At 41.4% G+C, this 23,101-nt stretch overlaps 1 protein-coding gene across 4 annotated transcripts in view; it reads left to right on the top strand.

Annotated features, from left to right (window-relative positions):
- LOC117523536 (cytosolic phospholipase A2 beta-like) overlaps positions 1–23,101 on the top strand; it is a 146,221-nt gene that overhangs the window by 21,739 nt on the left and 101,381 nt on the right. For 2 of the 4 annotated variants that reach the window (XM_034185095.1, XM_034185096.1), the window contains exons 4-10: positions 69–205; positions 8,525–8,656; positions 10,257–10,297; positions 10,390–10,432; positions 12,792–12,864; positions 13,058–13,194; positions 15,509–15,640. In XM_034185095.1, the coding sequence (XP_034040986.1) occupies positions 69–205; positions 8,525–8,656; positions 10,257–10,297; positions 10,390–10,432; positions 12,792–12,864; positions 13,058–13,194; positions 15,509–15,640 (695 nt within the window). The remainder of the gene's footprint in view (positions 1–68; positions 206–8,524; positions 8,657–10,256; positions 10,298–10,389; positions 10,433–12,791; positions 12,865–13,057; positions 13,195–15,508; positions 15,641–23,101) is intronic. The other 2 variants (XM_034185097.1, XM_034185099.1) reach the window with 2 other exon arrangements.

Below are 23,101 nucleotides of genomic sequence, written 5' to 3'. Positions count from 1 at the left end.
TCACTATTTCGTACTGCTCCTCCCACTGTTCAGACACTGTGAAGCTTTTTTCTCCTCTCAAACACTAGGGTCTGAAGCAGACTGTTACGTGACTGTCAGCCTCCCTGCCACGTCTGAAAGGACGTACAGAACTAAATCTGTGGCAAACACACAGAATCCTGAGTGGAATGAAACTTTTAGCTACAAGATCAATGACACACTGCAGGTGAGTCTTACCTCATTCAAACAGAGGCAGTAGCAGGGCAGCCGTGTGTGTGTGTGTGTGTGTGTATGTGTGTGTGTGTGTGTGTGTAACTTCGATCACATACAGAGCTGACATTTGCCATTTGGTATGCTTATGTGTTTTGGGTCAAGGATGAACGCCGCCAAAACAGACCGTTGGTAGGACAAATATTATTGGTGAAACTACAAATATTATCTAACAGCACTGAACAATGGACATTGATAATTACATTCTGGACCATAATTTACCATTCCAGCAGGGGGTGGTAAATTATGTGTATGTTAAACGCGAAATGGCGTCTGTGTACATGTATGTGTGTGTGCGTGCATGATTTTATTTAGTAGGTTTAATGTAAGTACAGTATAATTGTAAATACATTAAAAATACATGGATGACACAAGAAAGTGAGAAAAAAAAACTTATTTCCATTGTGGTCCATTTAAAAATCAAATGAAGTACATAATAATAAATGAAGTAATAATAATAATAATAATAATAATAATAGTAATAATTATAATAATAAAAGTAATGATAATAATAATAGCGTGTATATTATAACAAGAACCTAAACAATTTATAAATACATTAAGACAGTAAATTAACATAAAAAAATTATGGTTGAGTTCTTCCTCTAAAAACTGTTGAGGTCTAAGTTTCTAAAAACGTTCGCACACACACACACACACACACACACACACACACACACACACACACACACACACACACACACACACACACACACACACACACCATTCCAACTCATTATAGAAACATTGCACAATTTATTACCACCCTTGAACTATGTCAGCTAGCTGTTCTGTAAACACTACCCATTCTAGAGCCCGTGGAGTTACATGCAATTACATAATTAAAGTACAAAATAAATGTAATTGTAATCTGTTGCAGTTACTGAGAAAAAAATATGTAATTAAATTACAGTTCCTAGCCAAAATATTGGTGATTACAAAGGGATTCATTTGGGATATAATAAAAAAATGTAATGTGTAAAATATTCATTAGGCTTATGCTTCTTTACATCACTGCTGCACAGGAATGTCTTTTTTCTGAAGAGTGTGTGTTAGAAAAACCTGACTTAATGTCTTTAACCTTACATAAATACAAGAGGCTCAGGTAAAGTGTGCTGTAGCATCAAATTATTTTGTGAGCAAAAGGAGTTATAATTTGGTATGAAGAGCAAAAGTAAGTGAAAGTACAGAGTGTTACATCATCATATTTTCACAAAGTAGGGCGGGCGCCTTGTGCATGAAGGTAATTTCTTTAGAATGCAGGCATTTGGATGCAGCTCCAGTCAGTCTCAGCCACACCCAAAGATCAGGAGTTTCATACATCTGATTTTACCCTTTGGCTCGCAACAACAACTTCAAGCCTGGGCATGTAATTACTGCATGCTATATACTAATACATGGAACATGTTTCAAAAAGACTGGAAATTAACTGAACTTATTTTATTAATTAACTGAACTGGACTGAGAGGACATGAGATGACTTCTTTAAATTGTAACTGTTTTTCTTAACCATAGATTATTTTAAATGTATGGATTTAATTGTAATTGTTGTGTAACTTTTGTGGCCTCTTGGCCAGGACTGCCGTGCAAAAGAGGTTTTTAATCTCATTGGGATTTTCCTGGTTAAATAAATAAAAATAAATAATAATAAGAGCAAAGAATACAACATTATTAGATAAAATAAAAATACCAACTGTGTGTGTCACCAAAAGCTGCTGAGACAAATTTGATTGGTCCCTAGTTTGAATTTGTGTAACCACATCATGCCTGCTGCGTCACTTCGGTCTCAGTGTTGCTGATTTAGATCCTATCTCTCTGGCTGCTACTGTTCGAGAGCAGATGGAGATGAAAACTAGTGACCAAACACGCAAACAAGTGACAATTTTGCAGTTGGTATCTCATTGAAGTGACCACTCTCAGCTGAAACACGTTTACGCACAAAACATTCAGCTCTTATTATCCTGCTATTATCCATGTGAATAGACTGTGGAAATTCCCCCACTGCTCCCAGTAAGGACAAGAAAAAATTTAATAAATTATAAAAAAAAATAAAATAATAAAATGTATACAGCGCACTCACAGACTTGCAGAATGACGTCCCTGCTGCATTGAGTGTCCTCTCTTTCATGTCCAGTATATACCTTGTTTGTCCGTTGGAGGGCCCAGGGTCAAGCATCAGCCCACCCCCTTTTTTTGAAGAAAGTTGGTTCAATGCCCAGCTGAAATTGAATTAATTTACATGGAATACATTTAATGAATGAGAAAAGAACAATAAATAGACACAATCAGGTGAGTCATTTGTGATGTATATTTTTATTTGGGATGAAATTACACATTTTATTGAAATTCTGATGTACATGATACTGGCCATGCTCATGTATTGGACCAACCTGTCTTCAGGCAGAATTTCGTGTGGAGGGCCCTGGGACGGGATAATCCATTGCTTATATAATCCTTTTTTCCTTGGCTCTGAGATCCACATGCAGCGCTCAACCACATGCTGATTGACTTGATCTGATTTATTTGGCAATAACACTGTAAGTCCATTTTGCTGTTCCCTTGTTTTTTCACTTGAGGTCCTCACAGCAGATCTGAGGTGAATCTGCAGGTTGATTTGGCATGGATGCATCCTCCTCTTTCTTCCTGCATTTTGGCTCTGATGGATAGATTTCTGATGGATCACATGTCCACAGCACGCCATTTAGCAAAAAGATTTTCCTGATTCAAAGACACATATTTGCTGTGGAAGAGCTGTATTGGAGCAGAATGCCATTTAATGAAAGCATGTCGTCATATTTCCTCACAATCGTGTGTGGTCCTCACAGCAAGCATATCAAACACGTCTGGGGCACACACACACACACACACACACACACACACACACACACACACACACACACACACACACACACACACACACACACACACACACACACACACACACACACACACACAGTGAGAGAGAGAGAGAGAGAGAGAGAGAGAGAGCAGAGAGAGAGAGAGAGAGAGAGAGAGTGATGTGTGCTCCAGTCTTGCAGAATTGTGCTCCTCAAATAAATAAATAAATAAATAAATAAATAAGACCATTAAATGTGTAAGACCGGAAACCTTGAACGGGAGTCCTGATGTCTGCTGCAACTGCAGCCAGGCTGGCAGCAGCTCAGTCACTTCCAGAAGCAACTGTTCCTCTCGTTCCTCTTCGATCATCTCCACTATTTTAAAAGTGAAAAAAGTCAAAAAGTAATTAAAAGTAATGTTACATCTCCTTGGTGTGGCTGTGATTGAATTAACTGTGCATTGTTACTGGCTTGCCTCTACTGGTGGTTGGCTCTCACTGCGGTATTGTATCACTTCCTGTTCCGGAGCACAGCAGTGTTTTGCTGTATCTGTTAGCTGTTTAATCTGCGTAGTTAGATTGATCTAGATAACTAGATAATGATTTGTTTCACAGTGTAATCTTCACGTGCCTTAACTAAAGCACTCCCTCTGCTGAATCACCTCTAAATTATTTACACATTATTCACTTTGTGTGTTTTTAGGAATCCGCTAGCTTAGCGCAGCTACTAGCTCTTAGCCGGTGTAGCATGGCGGCTTCTCCTGTCTCTCCCGCACTTTTCTGCTCTGGGTGTGAAATGTTTAATTATTCCTCGGCCTCCTTTAGCAGTAACGGTACTTGTAATAAGTGTAGCTTATTCGTAGCTTTGGAGGCCAGGCTGGGCGAATTGGAGACTCGGCTCCGCACCTTGGAAAATCCTACAGCTAGCCAGGCCCCTGTAGTTGGTGTGGACCAAGGTACCTTAGCCGCCGTTAGCTGTCCCCCAGCAGATCCCGAGCAGCCGGGAAAGCAGACCGGCTGGGTGACTGTGAGGAGGAAGCGTAGTTCTAAACAGAAGCCCCCTGTACACCACCAACCCGTTCACATCTCTAACTGTTTCTCCCCACTCGGCAACACACCCGCCGAGGATCAAACTCTGGTTATTGGCAACTCTGTTTTGAGAAATGTGAAGTTAGCGACACCAGCAACCATAGTCAAATGTCTTACGCGGGCCAGAGCAGGCAACACTGAAAGAAATTTGAAACTACTGGCTAAGGCTAAGCGTAAATTTGGTAAGATTGTAATTCACATCGGCAGTAATGACACCCGGTTACGCCAATCGGAGGTCACTAAAATTAACATTGAATCAGTGTGTAACTTTGCAAAAACAATGTCGGACTCTGTAGTTTTCTCTGGGCCCCTCCCCAATCGGACCGGGAGTGACATGTTTAGCCGCATGTTCTCCTTGAATTGCTGGCTGTCTGAGTGGTGTCCAAAAAATGAGGTGGGCTTCATAGATAATTGGCAAAGCTTCTTGGGAAAACCTGGTCTTGTTAGGAGAGACGGCATCCATCCCACTTTGGATGGAGCAGCTCTCATTTCTAGAAATCTGGCCAATTTTATCAAACCCTCCAAACCGTGACTATCCAGGGTTGGGACCAGGAAGCAGAGTTGTCATCTTACACACCTTTCTGCAGCTTCTCTCCCCCTGCCATCCCACCAATACCCCATCCCTGTAGAGACGGTGCCTGCTCCCAGACCACCAACAACCAGTAAAAATCTATTTTAGCATAAAAATTCAAAAATAAAAAATAATATAGCACCTTCAACTGCACCACAGACTAAAACAGTTAAATGTGGTTTATTAAACATTAGATCTCTCACTTCTAAGTCCCTGTTAGTAAATGATATAATAATTGATCAACATATTGATTTATTCTGCCTTACAGAAACCTGGTTACAGCAGGATGAATATGTTAGTTTAAATGAGTCAACACCCCCGAGTCACACTAACTGTCAGAATGCTCGTAGCACGGGCCGAGGGGGAGGATTAGCAGCAACCTTCCACTCCAGCGTATTAATTAATCAAAAACTCAGACAGACCTTTAATTCATTTGAAAGCTTGACTCTTAGTCTTGTCCATCCAAATTGGAAGTCCCAAAAACCAGTTTTATTTGTTGTTATCTATCGTCCACCTGGTCGTTACTGTGAGTTTCTCTGTGAATTTTCAGACCTTTTGTCTGACTTAGTGCTTAGCTCAGATAAGATAATTATAGTGGGCGATTTTAACATCCACATTGATGCTGAGAATGACAGCCTCAACACTGCATTTAATCTATTATTAGACTTAATTGGCTTCGCTCAAAATGTAAATGAGTCCACCCACCACTTTAACCATACTTTAGATCTTGTTCTGACTTATGGTATAGAAATTGAAGACTTAACAGTATTCCCTGAAAACCCCCTTCTGTCTCATCATTTCTTAATAACATTTACATTTACTTTAATGGACTACCCAGCAGTGGGGAATAAGTTTCATTACAGTAGAAGTCTTTCGGAAAGCACTGTAACTAGGTTTAATGATATGATTCCTTCTTTGTTATGTTCTCCAATGCCATATACCAACACAGTGCAGAGTAGCTACCTAAACTCTGTGAGTGAGATTGATTATCTCGTCAGTAGTTTTACATCCTCATTGAGCACAACTTTGGATGCTGTAGCTCCTCTGAAAAAGAGAGCCTTAAATCAGAAGTTACTACTCATCACTAATTGAATAAAATAAGAACAACCCCAGGTTTCTTTTCAGCACTGTAGCCAGGCTGACAAAGAGTCAGAGCTCTATTGAGCCGAGTATTCCTTTAACTTTAACTAGTAATGACTTCATGACTTTTTTGCTAATAAAATTTTAACTATTAGAGAAAAAATTACTTATAACCATCCCAAAGACATATCGTTATCTTTGGCTGCTTTCAGTGATGCCGGTATTTGGTTAGACTCTTTCTCTCCGATTGTTCTGTCTGAGTTATTTTCATTAGTTACTTCCTCCAAACCATCAACATGTCTATTAGACCCCATTCCTACCAGGCTGCTCAAGGAAGCCCTACCATTAATTAATGCTTCGATCTTAAATATGATCAATCTATCTTTATTAGTTGGCTATGTACCACAGGCTTTTAAGGTGGCAGTAATTAAACCATTACTTAAAAAGCCATCACTTGACCCAGCTATCTTAGCTAATTATAGGCCAATCTCCAACCTTCCTTTTCTCTCAAAAATTCTTGAAAGGGTAGTTGTAAAACAGCTAACTGATCATTTGCAGAGGAATGGTCTATTTGAAGAGTTTCAGTCAGGTTTTAGAATTCATCATAGTACAGAAACAGCATTAGTGAAGGTTACAAATAATCTTCTTATGGCCTCAGACACTGGACTCATCTCTGTGCTTGTCCTGTTAGACCTCAGTGCTGCTTTTGATACTGTTGACCATAAAATTTTATTACAGAGATTAGAGCATGCCATAGGTATTAAAGGCACTGTGCTGCGGTGGTTTGAATCATATTTATCTAATAGATTACAACTTGTTCATGTAAATGGGGAGTCTTCTTCACAGACTAAGGTTAATTATGGAGTTCCACAAGGTTCTGTGCTAGGACCAATTTTATTCACTTTATACATGCTTCCCTTAGGCAGTATTATTAGAAAGCATTGCTTAAATTTACATTGTTACGCAGATGATACCCAGCTTTATCTATCCATGAAGCCAGAGGACACACACCAATTAGTTAAACTGCAGGAATGTCTTACAGACATAAAGACATGGATGACCTCTAGTTTCCTGCTTTTAAATTCAGATAAAACTGAAGTTATTGTACTTGGCCCCACAAATCTTAGAAACATGGTTCCTAACCAGATCCTTACTCTAGATGGCATTACCCTGACCTCTAGTAATACTGTGAGAAATCTTGGAGTCATTTTTGATCAGGATATGTCCTTCAATGCGCATATTAAGCAAATATGTAGGACTGCTTTTTTGCATTTGCGCAATGTCTCTAAAATTAGAAAGGTCTTGTCTCAGAGTGATGCTGAAAAACTAATTCATGCATTTATTTCCTCTAGGCTGGACTATTATAATTTATTATTATCAGGTTGTCCTAAAAGTTCCCTGAAAAGCCTTCAGTTAATTCAAAATGCTGCAGCTAGAGTACTGACGGGGACTAGAAGGAGAGAGCATATTTCACCCATATTGGCCTCTCTTCATTGGCTTCCTGTTAATTCTAGAATAGAATTTAAAATTCTTCTTCTTACTTATAAGGTTTTGAATAATCAGGTCCCATCGTATCTTAGGGACCTCATAGTACCATATCACCCCAATAGAGCGCTTCTCTCTCAGACTGCAGGCTTACTTGTAGTTCCTAGGGTTTGTAAGAGTAGAATGGGAGGCAGAGCCTTCAGCTTTCAGGCTCCTCTCCTCTGGAACCAGCTCCCAGTTCGGATCAGGGAGACAGACACCCTCTCTACTTTTAAGATTAGGCTTAAAACTTTCCTTTTTGCTAAAGCTTATAGTTAGGGCTGGATCAGGTGACCCTGAACCATCCCTTAGTTATGCTGCTATGGACTTAGACTGCTGGGGGGTTCCCATGATGCACTGAGTGTTTCTTTCTCTTTTTGCTCTGTATGCACCACTCTGCATTTAAGCATTAGTGAGTGATCTCTGCTCTCTCCCACAGCATGTCTTTTTCCTGATTCTCTCCCCTCAGCTCCAACCAGTCCCAGCAGAAGACTGCCCCTCCCTGAGCCTGGTTCTGCTGGAGGTTTCTTCCTGTTAAAAGGGAGTTTTTCCTTCCCACTGTCGCCAAGTGCTTGCTCACAGGGGGTCGTTTTGACCGTTGGGGTTTTTCTGTAATTATTGTATGGCTTTTGCCTTGCAATATGAGGCACATTGGGGCAACTGTTTGTTGTGATTTGGCGCTATATAAATAAAATTGATTTGATTTTGTTTGTTTGCCAGAAGGCACATCGGTGACTCAAAACTACATTTGATCAGTTTTCTTGTATTGCACCCATTTATGTTTCACGCTTCCAGAAAGTTTTTACTGATGGTGCAATAGACAAAGGTTGTATAATGTCCATTCTGTCCAAACACAGCAGAATAAGAAGTGAAATGCACCACAGGTCTGACACATACACTGCGTGCAACACACCTTCATATTAATTCACATATCTGTCCAGGTAATATTCCCACCATGTCTGAAGGAAATCTGTCCAGATTTTTCCTGCCCCTTAACCCCGCTCCGCCCATGCCCCACTCACCCACCAGTAACACAATATCCTGCTGTCATACGCTTTGTTGACACGCGCGGTAATAAAGACCTCTTAAGCAAATTGTTGAAGTTTTGTCATCACTCATTTTCACTTTATTTACAAAACTAATGGATGTGTAACTTTGTTGTACAATCTTCCCAGAATATTCTGGAGATAAAGCTGTATGACGAAGATCCCATGAAAATAGACAACCTCATTTCCACTTTTACTGTTGACATCAGCAGCCTCACTGCAGGGAAGAAGGAATCCAAGACATTTGACATCGACACTGAGGTAAAAAAAAAAATAAAAATAAGGTAGAGCAGTGATCACAGCTGAGACAAGATTAGGATCAAGAGGATCAGGATACAAGGACAGAAATCACAATCAAAGCTCAACAACTGGGATCAAACCTTGGTGATCAGAATCAGAGGTTGAGCTAAATGATCAATGATTTCATTTGAATAATAGGATAAAAGGTCAAGAGTCAATGATGAGAAATCAGTTCAGGAACAGAATCTCAGCTCACTGATCAGAGACATCAAGAGATCAGAGATTAAAAGCAAAATTTCAACAGTGAATTTTTATGTCGTAGTTTTATACTTTGTGATGATAACTGTTTGGGATCACTGCTTCTGTCTTGTCATTTGTGGCTTTATTTGGCTTAAATACTGTCTGATTATTTAAAGTGAACATATGAAGAGTTCAGGCACAAAACCCCGTAAACGCCACGCCCACAGAAAATGAGATAACTATTGCAAGTGAAAGCTTACCGAGGCTCGTATCTGAAAACAAAATCAATTCTGCTGCAACACCCCATAAATCCTATGGTAAATGCAAGTCAAAATGCAGAACCTCGTAAGCGCCATCCCAGTTTGTGTGCAAAACCACATAGTAAACAGCGCACCACTCACTGATATGTATCTCAGTCACATGACGCAAAGGTTGTGGTACCCACGAGAGCTTCTCTGATGCTGTGTTTACACATAACGACAGCACGTCATGAATGCCACGAAGTATGAGGTCTATTAGAAAAGTATCCAACCTTATTATTTTTTTCAAAAACTATATGGATTTGAATCATGTGTGATTGCGTCTATTTTCTAATAGACCTCGTATACATTCTTGCCTGCTGATCACGAATGTGATGATTTTAGGCAGAGGTGTCAGGTGTCCTCAGGAACTGCTGCAACCTGTTACCACGTAACAGCGCATCGTTAAGTTCTGTCTGGCGAATTGTCTCCACACACACACACCCATATTCATCCATCTGCTGATGAACAATTCAGATCGCTCCAGTTTGCTCCTTTAAATCCACACCAGAAGAACTTTGTGACTGCATGCTTAGTTGGGCTCTGTGCCATGGAGTGGTGCAGAGAGAGGGGTAGAAGGAGAGTGCCAGATGTGTGGCTTCACGCGGCTCTCATCTCCCTCGTTTTCCCAAACATCAGGCGCAGCACCAGGTGGAACACCCGCAGGAGCACGCTGAAGATCATTGGAACGAAGCTTTTAGCTGACTTGGCGTCTCTGTCCTAGCGTACATTAAAGTGATGGACTTACTGAGTTTTGCAAACAAACTGAAGGTGGAGATACCAGGTTTTGCAGCCAAATATATTAAAGGTTTCTAATTAACACATTTCTGAATAAAGGCTGATTTTTGAGATTCTGCTATTTTGTTCAGTGCACCATAACCATTTCATAACAAGAAAGAATGATTCATGGAGATGTACAACTTCCATCAGTTAAATATCCTTATTTAAAACAAGAGTGGTCTGGTGGAGATACAGGGTTTTGCGCCTGAACTCTTCATATCCACTACAGTGGATAACCGGATTAAATAATCAACAGGCGCAACTAATCACATTCATGCACTTTGATGTCCTCTTCTCTCCAGTCAATGAGTAAACTCTGGATGGTGTTTGAGCTTCTGGAAAGGTAACTTACAATTTCTTTGTATATGTTCCATTTTATTTTATGTCGTTAGCTCTTCTTCAGCACATTAAATAGTCCGTGTTGCTTCTACTTAGGGAGGAGGACATCCTCAAGCAACACAAAGATGTCCGACATGTGGTAAGGTGTCCGTGCTGACACTCCACACCCCCAGTGTGTGCTGGGGTAGACTCCAGCCCCCCAATGACACTCAACATTGAACATGAATACAGATAAAAGATGCACTTTTTGATTTTCAGATTTCAACAACTTCATATGTGACACCAGGTATCTTTCAAATACAATAGTTTACAGCCAAAATACCTCATAAACACTGATGATATAGCCAAAAAACCCATCTTAAAACAAACACACTGTCAGGTCTCAGAAACAGAAGGAGCCACGGCTCATCTTTTTTGCAGTGGCAGTATGGCCATGTCATGGAGTGTAGACTGCCTCAGTGGGCATGTCTCACAGACAAGACAGGAGTACAAAATTTGGTGAAATAAAATGAATCATTTTTGCAGAAGTTTTGTTCATATTAGAAGAGTTTCCTGCATGCACAGGCATAGAATTGTGGAACCTTGAAGATAAAATGAGTGTTATGACTGTAACTTGGGTTGTGTGAATTCTGGATGATGGCCAGAGTTGGTGTGTATTACCTGCACGACTTGTTCTTTACTCACCATACCCCAGTGTCAGACTGGACGATCAGACTAGATCATCAGTGCCACAGGATGTGGGACAGCCTCTTTAACTCTGAAGAAGCAGGCAAACGTACATGAACATACCCGGATAGCTGCAGCACAGATGATAATCGCCTAAACACTCTTCAGTGCATCCTAACATGTTGAGACACTACTGGTGAAACAACATTTGACAGGGTGGAGCTGAAGGCCGCTGAGCCTGCAGGCCTGAGATACGGGATCAATAACCCAGTGGGTGTGTCTCTGTTTTGATGCAAGCAGCCCTTCAAACAAAGGGAACCCAGCTGACACCTCTGCATTCTGTGTCATGGCCTGAACAGGAATAAATAGGCTGGCATTAGGATGGAGTTGTTCTTCTTCCTCTGGCTGCCAAACTGACAGGTGGGTTAACGGGAAAAGCTGAAAGCCTCATCGGCAAAAAACGAGAGGTTATGTCAAAAGGAAGCACCAGACCCATCGGAATTCCAACATAAACTGTCCGTGGCAAAGGACATCATCCGGCTTTTCTAACATTTTTCTAACATTTAAATTCTTTTTAAACATTTTAGTTGTTGAAATTATTATTATTATTATTATTATTATAAGTAGTACTACTAGTAGTAATAGTCTGAAAAAAATGTCTTCAAAAGTGTACCTTTAATGAAGAAGTGTTGTGGGGAGCCACCCACGCCCCCTTCTCACATGGATTTGCCCCTGGCTTTCTATTTGAGCAGAAAAATGGATAACGTTTATTTATGCAGAAAACACGACCAGATTGACAGGTAAGAAAGTTTTATCGGCGTTTTTTACATCATGTCGTCCTCAGAAAGAGACTTTAAGTGGATTTGGGTGGAAAAAAAAATGTTAGTATTAGTTGATATAACACATCACAGATCAACTGTTTTTAGCAAGGAGATGCACAGTGGCACAGAGTTTAAAAGAAAACAAAAAAGCAAAGAAATGTCTTAGTAAAACCATAGCTCTGAGTATCACCACGCTTTGAGAGACCACTGTTTTGCAACTCGGAGCTGCTGCACAACACAGGAAAAGCTTGCAGCTCACTGAAAGGGGGTGAAGTGGGCAGGTCAACCAAACGCCGCTGCCCACGGGCCAGTTGCAATCGACCCACAATACATAGTAACGCACAGTGACTTGGAGAAGTAACTTTAATCTGATTGCTGATTTGAGAAGATTAACATGTTAGATTACTTATTACTGAAAAAAGCGGTCAGATTAGAGTAAGGCATTACTAAGTAACACATCACTGCTCATCTCACACCTGTTGTTAATTTGGTTATCAGTTAGTTTTGAATTTATGCCCTCACCTGTCCCCTATTCAAGTGCCCGTACATTCACTGTGTTCCAGTTTTTCACTTCTGTAAGTTGTTGTTCATTCGGCTGCTCCCGTATTGTTCAGGGTCGCCACAGCAGATACAGCCAGATCCGCATTGGTAATTGGCACAAGTTTTATGCCGGATACCCTTCCTGACGCAGCTCCAGTTTTACATGGAGAAACACACACAGCAGCTGGCATTCCAAAGAGGTCTCCCATCCAAGTACTAACCAGGTCCTGCTCTGCTTAGGTTAATTGTGTGAGGAATTATCGTGTCTTTCTTCCTTAAAAGCTTGGTGTTAACATGTGCCATGAAATGTGGCATATCTTGTTGTCGGCAAGCAATAATCACAGTTTCATCACAGGTTGTTTAACAAATAATTTCTTTCAGTCTTTAAGCTTCTGTCAGGAGAAAAAAGTATATTGTTCTGATGTTTAGCTATGGTACCATGCATAACTCATGTTCATTTTGTTTCTGCAGAAGCACCCTATGCCCCACTGGATCTTGAATGTCACTGTATTAAGTGCAAAAAACAAATACTCCCAAGATTACTGTAAGCAAAGCTTTGTTTTCACGTGGTTCACATTCATGATTCATGTTGTTTTTTTTTTTACAATGAAACAGAATCTTTTTTTAAAATCATCGTGACCTGTCACGTTATATTGTACTTTTTTGATATGACACATTCACTTTATTATCTTGTGCTACAGAAACAGCTGTTAATATTTCCATGTCTTTATTAACAGTGACTGAATCTGACTGCTATGTCGTTCTCTCTTTGCCCACTTCCACGGCGAGGATCTATCGCACAAGCACTGTGGCCAACACAAACAACCCCAAGTGGAATGAAACATTTACATTCAGGATCCCCACCCATGTGAAAGTAAGTCTACGTAGTGCTGGTTTTCGGTTCCTGTATCACACACTGATAAAGCAGCTGTGGAAAACCTGAAACAACACAAATACATTTTGAGCATTATTATTAACGGCTAGCGCAGTCTTCATGGATAAATCTGCTCTAATCTAGAAAAAAATTTCCAAAATATAAATACTTAGAATATATATTTTAGTAAACTGATGAACACTCATTCACTTATCTTCAACTGCTTATTCGAGATCAGGTAGCAGGGGCAACAGCTCCAGCAGGGGACCCCAAATGTCCCTCTCCCAAGCCACATTAACCACCTCTGATGGTCTCAGAGTGAGAGGTGCTGATCTTCATCCCAGCCGTTTCACACTCGTCTGTGAACTGATCCAGTGAGTGTTGGATGTCACAGGCCAATGAGGCCATCAGGACCACATCATCTAAAAAGCAGTGATGAGACCCTGAGCCCACCAAACTGAAAACCCTCCTCCCCCTGACTACGCCTCAATATCCTGTCCATGAATATCACAAATAGAATGATGACAAGTCGTAGCCCTGGCGGAGGCCAACCCTCACTGGAAATGAGTCCGGCTTACTGCAGAGAACCTGAACACAGCTCTCGCTTTGTGAGTACAGAGATTGGATGGCCCTGAGGAGGGACCCCCTCGGTCTATACTCCTGCAGCACCTCCAGGGTACCCGAGCATATGCCCTCTCCAAGTCCACAAAACACATGCAAACTGGATGGGCATGCTCCCAGGCACCCTCCAGGATCCTTGTGAGAGTGATGAGCTAGTTGGTTGTTACATGACCAGGATGGAACTGGCATTGTTCCTCTTCAATCAGAGGTCCCGCTATTGACCAAACCCCCCTTTCCAGCACCTTGGAGTAGACTTTATCAGGGAGGCTGAGTAGTGTGATGCCCCTTTAATGGGGTTTGTCCCCTTTTTTAAATATGGGGACCACCACTCCAGTTTACAACTCCTTAGGCACTGTCCCAGACCTCATTGCAATGTTGAAGAGATGTCCAAGACAGTCCCTCCACACACAGAGCCTTCAGCATTGCTGGATGGATTTCATCAACCCCTGGGGTCTTACCACTGTGGAGATGTTTGACTACCTCACTAACTTCCACCAGGGAAATTGATGATAATCCCACATCAGTTTCCAGCTCTGCCCCTACTATAGAGGGTGCTCTGGTCTGATGCAGGAGTTCCTCAAAGTGTTCCTTCCAGTGCCGGATTACATCCTCAGTTGAGGTTAACAGAGTCTCATCCTTACTGTAGACAGCTTAGATGGTTCCCCGTTTTCCCCTCCTGAGGTGCATCATGGGCCTCCAGAAGTGCCTCCGGAGTTCTCCCAGATAACATATCCCAGAAGGACTCTTTCTTCAGTCGAACGGCTTCCCTGATCACCGGTATCCACCATGGTGTTCGAGGTTTGGCGCCCCCTGAGGCACCTAAGACCTTCAGGCCACAGCTCCCGCTTCTGCAATGGAAGCATTGAACATTGCCCTTTCTGGTTCAATGCCCCCAAACTCCACAGGGATACTACAAAAGCTCTGCCAGAGGTGAGTTTAAGATCTGTCGGACAGTGGGCTCCTCCAGACGTTCCCAGTTCACCCGCATGATTCATCTGGGCTTACCAGGTCTGTCCAACATCCTCCCCCACCCTCTGATCCAACTCACCACCAGATGGTGACCAGTTGAGAGCTCTGCCCCTGTCTTCATCCGAATGTCCACAACATGCAGCCTTACATGAGATGATACGATCACAAAATTGATCATCAATCATCAATGTACACTTATGAGCATTTTTATGTTCAATTATGGTGTTCACTGTGGACAGTCCATGACTAGCACAGAAGTCCAATAACAAATAACTGATCGGGTATAGGTCAGGGAGGCCATTCCTCCCAATCATGCCTTTCCAGGTGTCTATTATTGCCAACGGGTGCGTTGAAGTGCCTCAGCAGAACAATGGAGTCCTCCAATGGAGCCGCCTACAGGTCTCCAGTCAGGGGCTCCAAGAAGGCCAAATTATCCAAACATCCACGCCTCCAGAGCTTGCCTCTGCCGCCCGGGTCTGGTTTGTCAAGGCCCTTGAATTTCACTGCCACCCATGGGAGAAAGCACCTGGAGATGGAAAGTCCACATGGCCTTTTCAGGCTCTGCCAGACTGCGCTCTGCAGAAAAACCAGGTACTCGCTGATGAGCATTCCGTCCAGGCCTGGCTACAGATGGGGCCAAGCGGCCGTTTTTCCACTTGTGCTCATTTAACAGTTATGATATAATCTTTCTCAAACCATGATCTTCTTCTGCTATTTCCCCCAGAATATTCTGGAGATCAAGCTGTTTGATGAGAACCTGCTGCTGTCCGATTACTTGATTTTCACCATTTTGCTTGACATTAGCAGCCTCACCATGGGGAAGAAGGAGACCAAAGTCTTCAACACAAACGCAGAGGTACAAACAAAAACTAAACCACTGCACACATGTCCAGAGTTTACAGTCAGACCCCACCTGGTTATTCAATTCAATCAATTTTTTTATATAGCGCCAAATCACAACAAACAGTTGCCCCAAGGCGCTTTATATTGTAAGGCAAGGCCATACAATAATTATGTAAAACCCCAACGGTCAAAACGACCCCCTGTGAGCAAGCACTTGGCTACAGTGGGAAGGAAAAACTCCCTTTTAACAGGAAGAAACCTCCAGCAGAACCAGGCTCAGGGAGGGGCAGTCTTCTGCTGGGACTGGTTGGGGCTGAGGGAGAGAACCAGGAAAAAGACATGCTGTGGAGGGGAGCAGAGATCGATCACTAATGATTAAATGCAGAGTGGTGCATACAGAGCAAAAAGAGAAAGAAACAGTGCATCATGGGAACCCCCAGCAGTCTACGTCTATAGCAGCATAACTAAGGGATGGTTCAGGGTCACCTGATCCAGCCCTAACTATAAGCTTTAGCAAAAAGGAACGTTTTAAGCCTAATCTTAAAAGTAGAGAGGGTGTCTGTCTCCCTGATCTGAATTGGGAGCTGGTTCCACAGGAGAGGAGCCTGAAAGCTGAAGGCTCTGCCTCCCATTCTACTCTTACAAACCCTAGGAACTACAAGTAAGCCTGCAGTCTGAGAGCGAAGCGCTCTATTGGGGTGATATGGTACTACGAGGTCCCTAAGATAAGATGGGACCTGATTATTCAAAACCTTATAAGTAAGAAGAAGAATTTTAAATTCTATTCTAGAATTAACAGGAAGCCAATGAAGAGAGGCCAATATAGGTGAGATATGCTCTCTCCTTCTAGTCCCCGTCAGTACTCTAGCTGCAGCATTTTGAATTAACTGAAGGCTTTTTAGGGAACTTTTAGGACAACCTGATAATAATGAATTACAATAGTCCAGCCTAGAGGAAATAAATGCATGAATTAGTTTTTCAGCATCACTCTGAGACAAGACCTTTCTGATTTTAGAGATATTGCGTAAATGCAAAAAAGCAGTCCTACATATTTGTTTAATATGCGCTTTGAATGACATATCCTGATCAAAAATGACTCCAAGATTTCTCACAGTATTACTAGAGGTCAGGGTAATGCCATCCAGAGTAAGGATCTGGTTAGACACCATGTTTCTAAGATTTGTGGGGCCAAGTACAATAACTTCAGTTTTATCTGAGTTTAAAAGCAGGAAATTAGAGGTCATCCATGTCTTTATGTCTGTAAGACAATCCTGCAGTTTAGCTAATTGGTGTGTGTCCTCTGGCTTCATGGATAGATAAAGCTGGGTATCATCTGCGTAACAATGAAAATTTAAGCAATACCGTCTAATAATACTGCCTAAGGGAAGCATGTATAAAGTGAATAAAATTGGTCCTAGCACAGAACCTTGTGGAACTCCATAATTAACTTTAGTCTGTGAAGAAGATTCCCCATTTACATGAACAAATTGTAATCTATTAGACAAATATGATTCAAACCACCGCAGCGCAGTGCCTTTAATACCTATGACAGGGTAATGAATCAGCTTTTATTATCTGCGCAGTTAGATTGATCTAGTTATCTAGATTACGATTTGTTTCCCAGTGTAATCTTTACGTGCCTTAACTAAAGCACTCCTTCTGCTGAATCACCTCTAAATTATTTACACATTATTCACTTTGCGTGTTTTTAGGAATCCGCTAGCTTAGCGTAGCTACTAGCTCTTAGCCGATTTAGCATGGCGGCTTCTCCTGTCTCTCCCGCACTTTTCTGCTCTGGGTGTGAAATGTTTAGTTATTCCTTGGCCTCCTTTAGCAGTAACGGTACTTGTAATAAGTGTAGCTTATTCGTAGCTTTGGAGGCCAGGCTGGGCGAATTGGAGACTCGGCTCTGCACCGTGGAAAATTCTACAGCTAGCCAGGCCCCTGTAGTCGGTGCGGACCAAGGTAGCTTAGCCGCCGTTAGTTCCCCCCTGGCAGATCCCGAGCAGCCGGGAAAGCAGGCTGACTGGGTGACTGTGAGGAGGAAGCGTAGCCCTAAACAGAAGCCCCGTGTACACCGCCAACCCGTTCACATCTCTAACCGTTTTTCCCCACTCGACGACACACCCGCCGAGGATCAAACTCTGGTTATTGGCGACTCTGTTTTGAGAAATGTGAAGTTAGCGACACCAGCAACCATAGTCAATTGTCTTCCGGGGGCCAGAGCAGGCGACATTGAAGGAAATTTGAAACTGCTGGCTAAGGCTAAGCGTAAATTTGGTAAGATTGTAATTCACATCGGCAGTAATGACACCCGGTTACGCCAATCGGAGGTCACTAAAATTAACATTAAATCGGTGTGTAACTTTGCAAAAACAATGTCGGACTCTGTAGTTTTCTCTGGGCCCCTCCCCAATCGGACCGGGAGTGACATGTTTAGCCGCATGTTCTCCTTGAATTGCTGGCTGTCTGAGTGGTGTCCAAAAAATGAGGTGGGCTTCATAGATAATTGTCAGAGCTTCTGGGGAAAACCTGGTCTTGTTAGGAGAGACGGCATCCATCCCACTTTGGATGGAGCAGCTCTCATTTCTAGAAATCTGGCCAATTTTCTTAAATCCTCCAAACCGTGACTATCCAGGGTTGGGACCAGGAAGCAGAGTTGTAGTCTTACACACCTCTCTGCAGCTTCTCTCCCCCTGCCATCCCCTCATTACACCATCCCCGTAGAGACGGTGCCTGCTCCCAGACTACCAATAACCAGCAAAAATCTATTTAAGCATAAAAATTCAAAAAGAAAAAATAATATAGCACCTTCAACTGCACCACAGACTAAAACAGTTAAATGTGGTCTATTAAACATTAGGTCTCTCTCTTCTAAGTCCCTGTTGGTAAATGATATAATAATTGATCAACATATTGATTTATTCTGCCTAACAGAAACCTGGTTACAGCAGGATGAATATGTTAGTTTAAATGAGTCAACACCCCCAAGTCACACTAACTGTCAGAATGCTCGTAGCACGGGCCGGGGCGGAGGATTAGCAGCAATCTTCCATTCCAGCTTATTAATTAATCAAAAACCCAGACAGAGCTTATTTCATTTGAAAGCTTGTCTCTTAGTCTTGTCCATCCAAATTGGAAGTCCCAAAAAGCAGTTTTATTTGTTATTATCTATTGTCCACCTGGTCGTTACTGTGAGTTTCTCTGTGAATTTTCAGACCTTTTGTCTGACTTAGTGCTTAGCTCAGATAAGATAATTATAGTGGGCGATTTTAACATCCACACAGATGCTGAGAATGACAGCCTCAACACTGCATTTAATCTATTATTAGACTCTATTGGCTTTGCTCAAAAAGTAAATGAGTCCACCCATCACTTTAATCATATCTTAGATCTTGTTCTGACTTATGGTATGGAAATAGAAGACTTAACAGTATTCCCTGAAAACTCCCTTCTGTCTGATCATTTCTTAATAACATTTACATTTACTCTGATGGACTACCCAGCAGTGGGGAATAAGTTTCATTACACTAGAAGTCTTTCAGAAAGCGCTGTAACTAGGTTTAAGGATATGATTCCTTCTTTATGTTCTCTAATGCCATATACCAACACAGTGCAGAGTAGCTACCTAAACTCTGTAAGGGAGATAGAGTATCTCGTCAATAGTTTTACATCCTCATTGAAGACAACTTTGGATGCTGTAGCTCCTCTGAAAAAGAGAGCTTTAAATCAGAAGTGTCTGACTCTGTGGTATAACTCACAAACTCGTAGCTTAAAGCAGATAACCCGTAAGTTGGAGAGGAAATGGCGTCTCACTAATTTAGATGATCTTCACTTAGCCTGGAAAAAGAGTCTGTTGCTCTATAAAAAAAGCCCTCCGTAAAGCTAGGACATCTTTCTACTCATCACTAATTGAAGAAAATAAGAACAACCCCAGGTTTCTTTTCAGCACTGTAGCCAGGCTGACAAAGAGTCAGAGCTCTATTGAGCTGAGTATTCCATTAACTTTAACTAGTAATGACTTCATGACTTTCTTTGCTAACAAAATTTTAACTATTAGAGAAAAAATTACTCATAACCATCCCAAAGACGTATCGTTATCTTTGGCTGCTTTCAGTGATGCCGGTATTTGGTTAGACTCTTTCTCTCCGATTGTTCTGTCTGAGTTATTTTCATTAGTTACTTCATCCAAACCATCAACATGTTTATTAGACCCCATTCCTACCAGGCTGCTCAAAGAAGCCCTACCATTATTTAATGCTTCGATCTTAAATATGATCAATCTATCTTTGTTAGTTGGCTATGTACCACAGGCTTTTAAGGTGGCAGTAATTAAACCATTACTTAAAAAGCCATCACTTGACCCAGCTATCTTAGCTAATTATAGGCCAATCTCCAACCTTCCTTTTCTCTCAAAAATTCTTGAAAGGGTAGTTGTAAAACAGCTAACTGATCATCTGCAGAGGAATGGTCTATTTGAAGAGTTTCAGTCAGGTTTTAGAATTCATCATAGTACAGAAACAGCATTAGTGAAGGTTACAAATGATCTTCTTATGGCCTCGGACAGTGGACTCATCTCTGTGCTTGTTCTGTTAGACCTCAGTGCTGCTTTTGATACTGTTGACCATAAAATTTTATTACAGAGATTAGAGCATGCCATAGGTATTAAAGGCACTGCGCTGCGGTGGTTTGAATCATATTTGTCTAATAGATTACAATTTGTTCATGTAAATGGGGAATCTTCTTCACAGACTAAAGTTAATTATGGAGTTCCACAAGGTTCTGTGCTAGGACCAATTTTATTCACTTTATACATGCTTCCCTTAGGCAGTATTATTAGACGGTATTGCTTAAATTTTCATTGTTACGCAGATGATACCCAGCTTTATCTATCCATGAAGCCAGAGGACACACACCAATTAGCTAAACTGCAGGATTGTCTTACAGACATAAAGACATGGATGACCTCTAATTTCCTGCTTTTAAACTCAGATAAAACTGAAGTTATTGTACTTGGCCCCACAAATCTTAGAAACATGGTGTCTAACCAGATCCTTACTCTGGATGGCATTACCCTGACCTCTAGTAATACTGTGAGAAATCTTGGAGTCATTTTTGATCAGGATATGTCATTCAAAGCGCATATTAAACAAATATGTAGGACTGCTTTTTTGCATTTACGCAATATCTCTAAAATCAGAAAGGTCTTGTCTCAGCGTGATGCTGAAAAACTAATTCATGCATTTATTTCCTCTAGGCTGGACTATTGTAATTCATTATTATCAGGTTGTCCTAAAAGTTCCCTAAAAAGCCTTCAGTTAATTCAAAATGCTGCAGCTAGAGTACTAACGGGGACTAGAAGGAGAGAGCATATCTCACCCATATTGGCCTCTCTTCATTGGCTTCCTGTTAATTCTAGAATAGAATTTAAAATTCTTCTTCTTACTTATAAGGTTTTGAATAATCAGGTCCCATCTTATCTTAGGGACCTCGTAGTACCATATCACCCCAATAGAGCGCTTCGCTCTCAGACTGCAGGCTTACTTGTAGTTCCTAGGGTTTGTAAGAGTAGAATGGGAGGCAGAGCCTTCAGCTTTCAGGCTCCTCTCCTGTGGAACCAGCTCCCAATTCAGATCAGGGAGACAGACACCCTCTCTACTTTTAAGATTAGGCTTAAAACTTTCCTTTTTGCTAAAGCTTATAGTTAGGGCTGGATCAGGTGACCCTGAACCATCCCTTAGTTATGCTGCTATAGACGTAGACTGCTGGGGGGTTCCCATGATGCACTGTTTCTTTCTCTTTTTGCTCTGTATGCACCACTCTGCATTTAATCATTAGTGATCGATCTCTGCTCCCCTCCACAGCATGTCTTTTTCCTGGTTCTCTCCCTCAGCCCCAACCAGTCCCAGCAGAAGACTGCCCCTCCCTGAGCCTGGTTCTGCTGGAGGTTTCTTCCTGTTAAAAGGGAGTTTTTCCTTCCCACTGTAGCCAAGTGCTTGCTCACAGGGGGTCGTTTTGACCGTTGGGGTTTTACATAATTATTGTATGGCCTTGCCTTATAATATAAAGCGCCTTGGGGCAACTGTTTGTTGTGATTTGGCGCTATATAAAAAAATTGATTGATTGATTGATTGATTACCCTGTGAGTAGGTCAAGAGGTGGAGCAGGGTGTTATTTACAGTGCATTCAGAAAGTGATCCTCCTACAATCGGCCATGTTGGCTTTTTTTTTTTTTTTTTTGCCAGACACGATAAGACAACAATAATATAAGTTGATTGTGAAAACTTGGAATTTGCAGGATCCTGGAGTTCAATATTACTCTCATGGAGGAGGTTTGTGCTGTAAAAACTCAGCAGAAGGAGATACTGGCACTAGTGAAGGAAGTTAAGGACCTGCGAGACCTTATTGAGCAGAAGGACAAACGGATCGCATCGTTGGAATGAAGGGTGACTTAGATGGAGCAGTACACGCAAATTAATGATGTTGTTGTATCTGGGCTCTACATCAGACCCAGATCGTATGCTCGAGCAGCAGCCTCTGGTAACAGGGGGGAGCCAAGAACAAGACGAATGCTCCACAGAGTTGCTCCACAGTTGCTGCTTTTTTACACACAAAGGGGATTGATCTGGATATAAACACTATTGAAGCGTGTCATCCGTTACCCAGAAAGAATTCAGCAGACAAACCTACAGTCATCATGAGGTTTGTTAATAGGAAAGACAAAACAACTCTGCTCAAACAAGGATATAAACTTAAAGGATCCAATGTTTACTTAAATGAACATCTCACTAAGCACAACACAGATATTGCAAAGAAGGCAAGATATTTGAGAAAACAACAAAAAATTCAAAACACATGGACTACTACCTATAAAGTATTCATCAAACTGTACGGGTCCCCAGAAGAAGCCAAAGTGTTACTGATCAGAAGCATGGAGGAATTGGTAAAAATATGAATAAAACATGGTAAGTGAACACAACCAACTTTCATAATGACAAACATACAGACCATTCATCTGTGCTTCTGAACAGTAATAATAAAACTGAGATGATACATGGTTATGATAATCTGGAATTCCAACCTTTTAAGTACACTGAGCATCATATACAGGATCTGGAATATGAGATAGATCCGGACAATCATTTCTATTCCTTCATAGATAGTAACTGTCAGTATTACACAGAGGACAATACAATACCTGCATTTCAAGTGATGGGAAATTGTCAATAATCCACTTTAATAGCAGGAGTCTTTACAAAAATTTTGGGAGTATCAAAGACTATTTAAAACAATTTTGTCACCCAGTCAGTATAATTGCCATAACGGAAACATGGCTTACAGAGGGTGATGACACAAACTATGAGCTGGAGGATTATGAATTTAATCATCTGAATAGGCGAAATAGAGGAGGAGTTGCTTTGTATGTTGACAAAAGGATTAACTACAAAATTAAAGATCAAATGACTGGCTGTGG

The sequence above is a fragment of the Thalassophryne amazonica genome, chromosome 13, assembly GCF_902500255.1.
Source record: "Thalassophryne amazonica chromosome 13, fThaAma1.1, whole genome shotgun sequence".
Taxonomy (NCBI): domain Eukaryota; kingdom Metazoa; phylum Chordata; class Actinopteri; order Batrachoidiformes; family Batrachoididae; genus Thalassophryne; species Thalassophryne amazonica.
Note: the sequence above shows the minus strand (reverse complement) of the source record. Positions and strands in the feature narration are given on the sequence as shown.